Here is a 9593-nt window from a genome sequence, read left to right as displayed (position 1 = left end):
CCTCGAATCTTGCTGCCTGAGACGTAGCTTCCGTGTGGCCACGGTGACGCATTTCTGTGGACGCCGCAGCACGGCTGATATCGGACACCTGGCTGCCACGGGGAAATCGCAAAATGAGCATAATAGCGCTATCGCGTTAATAAGTGTTAGAGCCCCCTTTGTCGACAGAGCAGCCCAATGAACTAAGAAGGCACGGGCGGCATGAAGAAACTGATTCTCCCTAGTGCGTTAAATGCTCACACCGAGCAAAACAACTTTCTCTTGTCATACATCAGTGTCGTTGACTACATCAGGACGCGGCGGTTGGCAATCAGATGATCTGTGGCCGATATCGGAACGGGGCGGCTGGCAATTAGCTGAGCTGTGGCGACGACTTCACTCGTATTTCGCAAAAAGGTAGGCTGTAGGGCGCTGCGCAAAACAACACTCGGCATAGAGGTATCGCTTTGAGTTCGGCGAGACAAAGCTTTGGACACCATCTACTGCCTTGCTGCCTGGAGAAACGCTGCCGCATGACAGCAGCACTACGGCACCAACGTTGCAGTATTCGGAATACTCGAAGTGCACGCAGAGGCTGGGGTTGAATTGCAGGTAAGGTGGTCACATTCATGAACGGAACAGTTACTCTTTTCGCGTAACCAAAGTGCTTGGACGGGCTCCAGGACTTTGTCTATGTTTCAGAGTTGCTCCGGGAGCATTTTTTTCTTGAGGATTCATTTTCAGCGCAAAGGTCTTTTTCGCTTGTCCGCAAGGTCCACATTTGTAGACTGGTATCGAATGCGCAGGCGTAGATAAATAATGCACCGACAGAGCCTGGATCTACCACCCACTCCGCTCACAATCTCTGGCGCTGCCGGGACTATAGAGCTGTCTATCACCCCGCCGTCGCAACCACCGCGGATGGATTTGTATCGAGTGGCCGTTCAACAGTGCTCCGTGTGGCGTGATTTGCTTGTGCTGGCTTCCAGGCCGTGTGAACCTTCGCTCGAGAACATAGTAAGGATTGAGTAAAGAGTTTGTTTAGTTCCTAAAATTAAGAAGCATGGTTTCGGTACCCTCCACTAACTTTATTCGCTCCTTTCACACACTAAGACGTCATTTTCTCGTTTGCAAAAAGGGCTCGCGCTCGAGCCTCGAGCCCGACACAGCACCCCAAGCCAAAAAATAACGAAATGTCCCAGCAGAATAGCACGCAGCAATGGGAACGCGGGAAAAGTGCTTTGAATTGTTTTCTGTTGAGAATGCTGAATAAAGTGAAATTGAAATTGAAATTGAATTGCGGTTATTGTGAATGAGGAGAGGCAGTCAGGGGTGGCAGAAGGCTCTCTTCTTTCGACAACATTTGCAACGAAGCAAACAGATACGCGGCCACGTTTTGCTGTGATGTTGAATTGGCATGCCGACATGAATTCCGGCTAAGGCAGACTCCTTTCTCTGCCTCACGTATGAACGTATCATGCTGCCGCATCGGCCCTATGAATTTTTTGACCGTTCGTAGTTCCATTCGTAAATTGAGAAGCCGGTACCACAACCTTCATGATTTCTGACCTCCTAATCCGTTTGTCATAATTCGTCACAATATACACAACTTGTCAAAATTTTCTAGGCCAATCCTACGCCTTCTCTACTGCAAAGAATTCAAAGAATAAGCTTCCCCTTTGAATGTGGCAAAATATTTCATGACAGTAAGGAACAAAGGTGTTTTCTCCAGCTTTCCGGCATAGAACGTTTCAGCCTCGCTCGGGACCTAAGCTTGTACATTGAATTTTTTGCGGCCTGCGTACTTTCGGCTTGGCCAAGAAAGTTTTGACCGAGACTGTACCTGTTATCTGCTGGTGTTCAGCCGTCTTCTTTCATCCTCTACCGAGCCGGCTCACCACTCATGAGTGTATGTGTGTGTGTCTGTGTGCGTGCGTGTGTGTGTTTGTGTGTGTGGAGAGAGAGAGAGAGAGAGAGAGAGAGAGAGAGAGAGAGAGAGAGAGAGAGAGAGAGAGAGAGAGAGAGAGAGAGAGAGAGAGAGAGAGAGAGAGACGCTCTCAAGTAAAATTAAAGCGAGGAAAGCACCAGCAGAGACACTGCAAGACGTGTAATGGCCCACCACGAAGACAGTGCAGAGAACAACCACGGGGAGTGCCCGAAGGCCGAGTTAGGAGGTGACGTGGCAAGTAGCAGAGGCAAGGCTGCGATCGTTTGTTGGAGGCACACACCGATCCGGCATATCCATCCGGCATTCTTTCGCATTCTTTAGATCATAGGGAGTGCTTTGGTGTCCTAGGTGCTTCGCTTCCCACTTAACCATGTTCAGGGCCAGCGCTGGAAAACCAGGTCAAAGGTATGTAAGACGACGGTGCACTTCTCATTTGCTTTTCCGTAAAAATACCACATGTGCAATACATAAAAGCTCTGCTCTCTTTGGTATTAGCTGGAGAGTCGTGGTTCATTTTAAGCCTTTGAGGGAAAGGCTGTTTCCGTATTTAAAGGTAGAATATACTAATAACATAGTTATTCTTACCCTTCAGGAAAAAGACATCTTTAGTGCCCATTGCCCCGAAAATTATTCTCACGTGCCTTTGGGGCCGTGAATCCACCAAAAATTAAACACCAGCCGCTCTTCGCACGACCTACCGTAAAAAACAAAAACCTATTATACTGGGTTCTTTTTGTCGGCCAGTGTATGTTGTCACATGCTGGTCGCATGCACTGTCAGGCACAGATCTCAAGAACAAAACGCTTTTTATACCTATGAAGTTTGCAGGAATCATAACGACACGTTCACGAGTCCGCGCTGAGAGCAAGTTATAACTCAGGTTTTGTATTCGAATTTTGTGGCCTGTTTCGAGACTCTGGCGCAAATGGAAATAGGAAGTACAACGAGAGTAGGACTCTGTTACAACGTTGCTTCTCAATAACCGTGCGTACGCACACGTTACACATGTCACATGTTCACGTGCCAGCGTGACGAAGAATGGCAACTTTGCTAGCATACAGGGACGGTCAGCTTCGGTTGGACAATTCCCACATATCGAAATGGGGCACACACCCACGACTGAGTTTTCTCACCGGTTTCCAAAGCTACAACTACGCCACGTACTGCATAGAACACTGCCCAACGTTACACTGCCTACCCGCCGCGGTGGCTCAGTGGCTAAGGCGTTGCGCTGCTGAGCACGAGGTCGGGGTTCGATTTCCGGCTGCGGCGGCCGCTTTTCTGATGGAGCTGAAAAGCCAAAACACCCGTGTGTACGAGATTTCGGCGCACGTCAAAGATCCCCAGGTGGTCAAAATTAATCCGGCACCCTCCACTACGGCGCGCCTCATTGCCTGCGTTGCGTCGGCGCGTTAAACCCCACAATCAATCAATCAACGTTACACAACCCTTGGAGATTCATTGCAAGCGCAAATAAGTGCGGCAACAGTTGTCGCTGTAAGTCGTATCACCCAGGGGTGACTGTAGTTTTTTAATCAGCCAAAGGTATCATAGTTTGGGATGTCTGGAAATTCAACAAAAGTTGAGGAGAAAAAATTGTTTTATTGCATGTTTTTACGAGCAGCCCTAAAACAATCGGTATTAGTTTGGTGTGACTTGTTATGTAAGGGAGGTACAAAGAAGAAAAAATAGCTATATGCAGACTTTTTTCAGCATCCACTGGTCGAGTTGAAGCTTGAGGAGGGAATCAGTCGGCGGTGCTATGATACTTTTATATTACCAGGCAGAGCGTTTCAGTGTCAGTACAGCGCACAGAAACAATAATCTCGGCATGTACGGCTCGTCCTAAAAGCCGACGACAAAATAGCGATGGTGGTGCCCATGAAAGCAACATTTCAAACACATTTTGAAAGTTTCCGATAAAACAGACTGCTAAGCGCGTTTCTAAAGCCGCTAGAAAGACGACAAAAAAATTACGCCCATCTTCCCGCGAGGGGAACCCTGATGTGATGCGACGCATCGGGGGGGGGGGGGGGGGGGGGGGTTCAATTAGTGTTTCCATTGGGTTGATTCTCTAAATCGCGTGAAACGTCGTGTTGTGAACGCGTAGGATGCATTCCATCACATGCGGGTGTTCTCATACGCGGGAAAGATGGGCGTAATTTTGATTCTTTTACTGAGAGAAAGAGACTGGTTGCCATTTTCAGCGGTTGCACTTTACTTTGAGCACGACGGCTGTGTGGTCGCTGAAGTACACGGTCAGTGGGTCGCGAGCGCTGACTGAACCGCCGCAACGCGCTACCCCCTTTATATTCACGTGTAGCGCCTGAAGGAGAGGAGACAGCGGAGGAGAGTCGCGCATGCGCGCACTTGCGCGCCGGAGCAGACGCGAGCGGAGCGAAGCGCGCGGCCAGCTGTTGTTATTATGTTAATGAGACGGAGTGAGAGTGTTGCGTACAGCTGTCGGAGAGAAGAACGGCGAAGAGTTCCGCATGCGCAGGTGGTGTGCGGACGCCACCGCCGCCGGAAGGACATACCCCCGAGCAAGAGATGCGTCGCATCTAATAATTGGAATATTCATAGGTGAATGCTTGGAATTCGCGAGAATCAGGTTGATCACCATCGTGAAATTGGGGTCTGGCGCAACGCGCACACCTTGCTCCGGCTTTAGAAGCCGGCAACACGGCGTTCCTCGCACGTCCCTCGCACGACGGGCCAACTGTTTGTCGAGCTCTAGGCCTCTGTGATCCGGTTTGCTCGCGTTAGCTGCCGTATAGGCTGCCTTTAGAAGCGAAACTTTTTACCTCTACCCCCAAGGGCTCTGTCGTGACCGTTGCTGTCAACAGAAAACTCCTGTAAACAAATAAAAGAAGTTACTGGCACCGCCAGGAATCGAACCTGGAATGAACAGAGAAACGGAGCCAGAGCCCGTTGTCTTACCGATTGAGCTACGAGCCCACGCGGAGGCGGTGGAGACAGATGGTGCACTCACCGAGCACATCTGCGGGTTTATCCCCTGCGTTCTCGCTGAATGCTACGTGATAGCGTCAAGGGACCTCTCGCGCCGATGTGCGCTCCGTCCACGGCACTTGTAGCGGCCGTGTGCGCGCCTTGCGCGTGCTCTAGGAGTTATAAATATTAAAGGAAGCTCACACCAACGCATGGCATCTCGCTTCTCCGTCTCTGCTGCCAATCTCGTCGCCTCTGTCAGCGGCAGCTGAGACAGAGAAGTGAGATCGTCTAGCATCGGGTTTGAGCTTCCTTAATTTTATAAGAAAAGAGTTTTCACTCACCTGCTTCACCAATACAACTCAACCAACCACCGTTCATGAATCATGCATTGATTTCACCTTAGCGAAGAATGAAGTAATAAAGAGTGTGGTTAAGTGCTTTTAATTGCCTCTGGCTTCACTCTTTGTAAAGACAGGTGTGTGAATTCAAGTGACGTCGCATGGGTAATCGTTGTGGGTGTCGTTTACTGCTTCGCTTTCCAACCACCTTCACAGGGTGGATTGGCGCACAATTTTGTTGTTCACCAGTGCTCGAATTATATCCGTCAGTCACATACCATCCTCTTATCCGCCCACACGGCGCTGCACTCGCTTCACACTCCATTTTACTCTGAGACACAGGGCGACGGGCACGCCAGCCAAGCGAAGGCAGTGTTGCCTGCTCGTCTTGACGCCAGCTGTGTTCGCAGTGGCCCCGTCGTTTTCTGTTCTGTCCCTCCCTGTCCACGAATCGACGGCGCCAGATTTTGCCGACATAGTCCTGCATTACTGCTCTGACAAAACTGAATTTGTGTGGAGACATTATGGGGTGCTCTTCAGTTCAAGGCTAGCTATTTGGTCACTGGCCAGCGTTTCTGGTGGGCTTGCTTTTTGAACGCTAATTCCAACCGAAAAGATTTGTCAATTCCATCCACATTACTTTCGTCTTTATTTGAAGAATACGTGCTTCCATGACTCTTCTGCGTAATACTAGACTACCGCGTGGTAAATCTCTTACGTCAGAGTCAAATTGCAAGGTGTTTCGTCAGAGAGATCTCTCTGCGTGCGTACGTCGCCAATCGCTCGCACACACACAAAAAAGACCTTTCAAATTTGCGTAAAATCTCCGAAGTTTAGTACAGAATCGAAGTCAGCACGACGTGGATATAGTCTTTTGTGACATGAAAATATGTGGAATTGAAGTCACCATGGGAGCAAAGATTGCATTCTCTGTCTTTCGCGCCGAATGTAATGCCGCACGTCAGCCTAAATTTGTCGATTGCTACACCCGGAGTTTGCGTCAGGCGTCTTTCGCCGCAAGAACTGTTAGGGGCACGTTAATGGGAATTCTACTCTATAGCGCCCGCCTAAGCGAACGCGCCTTGCAGCAAAGAAAACTTTCTGGTGAAACAGGCAGAGGTAATGTTTGCCTGCGATATATCCCGGTTGTGCTTTGAGACACTAACAACCTTGCAGCGAGAGCTCACTCTAAAGCCCAGCGAAGCGACACGCCCCTGGTGCCTTTGGTTATTGACAGCGTTCCAGAATTCCTAATATAATGACTGCATGTTCGCGTGGTTTCAAGTTGTGAAACCCCTGGGGGAGTATTAATTTCGCACTGCTTGAAATGGAACGGACGCCTCACTGTTAACGAAAATCATACAATTACACTATGGTTTCAGAGTTGATTCTTCAGTACGCCTGCCGACAAAGCGGCGTCGGAAGTATCGAGGCCCTGAGGTCACACACGGGCCCTGAGGTCACACAAGATGACGCTACCCAGCCGTCATCTACGGGAATTCTCAGGCAGCGCATCCCACGGGTTATAATAACACACGGCCGTTTCCTTTGAGGCATTCAGCCGCAGTTGTCTCTAGGTCATGCTCCATTTGTTGCAACGCAGCTGGTATAATTTTTCAAGTTTTCGGTGTGGTATTGGTATGTCAACTCTAGGTTTACTGAGTGTTACCTGACTTTGGGGTAGTCGAAAGGTGTCATGAGGAGGAGGGATGCCTTTAATGATGCGGAGAAATCAGCCTGGCAGCGGGCCTGGCTTGCTGCTCTATATGAGCATGTGAGGGGCGGAAGTGAGTGAAGGAAGCGAAGACACAAAGAATAATACAAACACTAACAAAGGCAAAAAAATTACGCCTATCTTCCCGCCCGCGAGGGAACCCCGATGTGGTGCGACGCATCAGGGGGGAGCGTTTGGACTCACGCTGGTATTCGATTGCGTCAGGCCACTCGCTGAAGGGACTGTCGCTTCCATCACGTCTTCATCGGAAGAATCAAGTCAAGCACGTAGTCGTCAAGCAAAGTGACGCCAAGTCGAACGAGAGCGAGCGCTGACTGAACCGCCGCAGTGCGCTACCCGCTTTATATTCACAGCGCCTGAAGGAGAGGAAACAGCGGAGGAGAGTCGCGCATGCGCGCACTTGCGCGACGGGAGCGGAGCGAAGCGAGCGAAGCGCGCGCACGCAGATGTTGTTTATGATAATGAGACGGAGTGAGAGTGTTGCGCACAGCGGTCGGGGAGTAGAGCGGAGGAGAGTAGCGCATGCGCAGGTGGCATGCGGACAACGCCGCGACGACGCAGGAGGGACATGCCTCAGAGCAAGAGATGCGTCGCATCTAAAACACAGAGAAACTGACGGACGCAGGAACACGCACACAGCACACGCACGGTAGTAAAGTTAAGGCAAACGTTCACAGAGTTTCATTCATGTTGGAGTCACAGAGAAATGACACTGAGGCTCTTGTATTCCGTGTTGCCACGGCAGTTGACTGCCATGGACCTATGACGTTGCAAAGATTCAGTGGTGAATTAGCACGCTGTCCCAAAGTTGTCTTCATGGTTTGCCGAGGAGTTTCAAAGTGGGGACACACGCACAGTACATGTTCTATGTCCTCACGAACACTACAAGCGTGACAGTGAGGGGAGACAACTCGGCGCATCTTGCGTAAGTAATGTTTAGTAAGAGAAACGCTGTGGCGAATTCGGTGAACAAGCCCACACGGCATTCGGAAGGTGCAGGCGGGGTCAATTCTATACAACGGCTGATACGTTTTAGATCTGTCCGTCCACATTGATTGTTGTAACTTTCGTGCGACAGAGTACGCGAGCGTTGCGCCATCGCGTCGATAGAAGGTAATCGGGATGATGACGCTATAGAATGGTTGTGGGCCGCGCAAGCTGTTTAGTCAGCCACCACATTCCCAATCACGCCACAATGCCCAGGTAGCCACTGTATCACTACGTCGTGCAGCAAGCTGGTAACCTGTTTATGCAGAGTGTGTATTTCGTGGGGCACTTGTTCCCGTGGAACCGAGGCTAGCTGTTGAAGTGCTGCTCGTGAATTGGGCCAGAAAATATGGCCCATTCGTTTAGGTGCCAATTCCTCGGCAAAGTGCCATGCTATCTTAATACCCTGGCCGACTAATTGGTCAGGTAACTGGAACGTGTGACGTCTGCTCCGCCCCCCCCCCCTCCCAAAAAGAAGTAGAACACGTGCGTCACTCGCCCTTTTTTTATCCATTTCGCATAAGAAAGATGCATCGGCAGGGTTGATGGCTCCTTAAATGCGCGCTCATCCCTCCTCTCCGCAGAAAAGACCGCAATTCTTTTGATTTTGATTGATTGTAGGGTGTAACATGCCGACGCTACACAGGCGGTGAGGCCCGACCAAGTGGCGGGCTCCGGATTAATTTTGACCACCTGGGGAACTCTAACGTGCGCCGAAATCTCGAACATATGGCCGTTTTTACTTTTCACCTCCATCAGGAAATCGACCGCCCCGTCCGGGAATCGAACCCGAGAACGTAATTCTTGCACTTGTCTGATGTAGCTACTGTATGAAATAGATATGTGAAATCATTTTTGTTCTTTTTGTGATATGTATTTATTAATTTTAATTACACTTCGTGCCTTGACCTTTGTCATCGCGGGAGGTGGAAATGGGGGAAGGGAGTTGGAGGATGGGGCGGGGGGGGGGGGGGGGGAGGAGTGTCCCTATTAAATGTGATCCTGTATGGCGGCTTCACGAACGTATACGAGAAGAGAGTCGAGGACGATCTTCCTGTACCCCGTAGAAAATTTTTGCTTTTATGCTTTGGCTCGTGCCGCTGAGTCTGCACTTGGAATAAACCTGCGTTGAGGGTGAGTGACCGTCCTCCGTGTCTCGTCGCATCTGGCTCCGTCACTCGCCCTGTGGTAAAAATGAGCGTTTGCTTGCTACACTGCACAATTCCTCCCGAAAATGTGGTTCGTACAAGCAGCCGCACTTGACAGATGTGCGCGGCCGCAGGCAGCCCCGAGTGACAGACATCCCGTGCGCGCATCGCCGCCGCAGACGGTGTAGCTGTGGTGCTCAGCCCGGGTGAGGTCGAACCAGTTTCGCGCCAGACCGGTCCGAGTCAGGGCCGTCGCGCACAGCGCGCACTCGTTCGTCGGCCGTCGCGGGAGGCAGCAGCCACCATGGACGGCGCTTGGGGGGCAACGCTTGTGGCGACGACGCTGGCTGCTGCACTGCTCGGGGTGAGTCGCCCGCTCCCTGGCCGGAAGCCGCGCGTGCAAGATGCGCGCTCGACGTCGCCTTCGAAGCACGTAACGGGTCTTTCTTTAGGATGATGTATTTTCGCCACGTTATGAGGTCGGAACATGTTTAAGACAGTTCTGC

General features: G+C 50.8%; 1 protein-coding gene across 1 annotated transcript in view; it reads left to right on the top strand.

Annotated features, from left to right (window-relative positions):
* Positions 1-9262: 9262 nt before the first annotated feature.
* LOC144175255 (uncharacterized) overlaps positions 9263-9593 on the top strand; it is a 56857-nt gene continuing 56526 nt past the window's right edge. Inside the window, exon 1 of the mRNA XM_077704353.1 lies at positions 9263-9451. Within this exon, the coding sequence (XP_077560479.1) occupies positions 9392-9451 (60 nt within the window). The 5' untranslated portion in view covers positions 9263-9391. The remainder of the gene's footprint in view (positions 9452-9593) is intronic.

Source organism: Haemaphysalis longicornis, unplaced genomic scaffold (genome assembly GCF_048455015.1).
Source record: "Haemaphysalis longicornis isolate Haplotype H1 unplaced genomic scaffold, Haemaphysalis longicornis Haplotype H1 scaffold_1, whole genome shotgun sequence".
NCBI lineage: Eukaryota > Metazoa > Arthropoda > Arachnida > Ixodida > Ixodidae > Haemaphysalis > Haemaphysalis longicornis.
The sequence above is the reverse complement of the archived record's forward strand: the minus strand, read 5'-3'. Positions and strand labels throughout refer to the sequence as shown.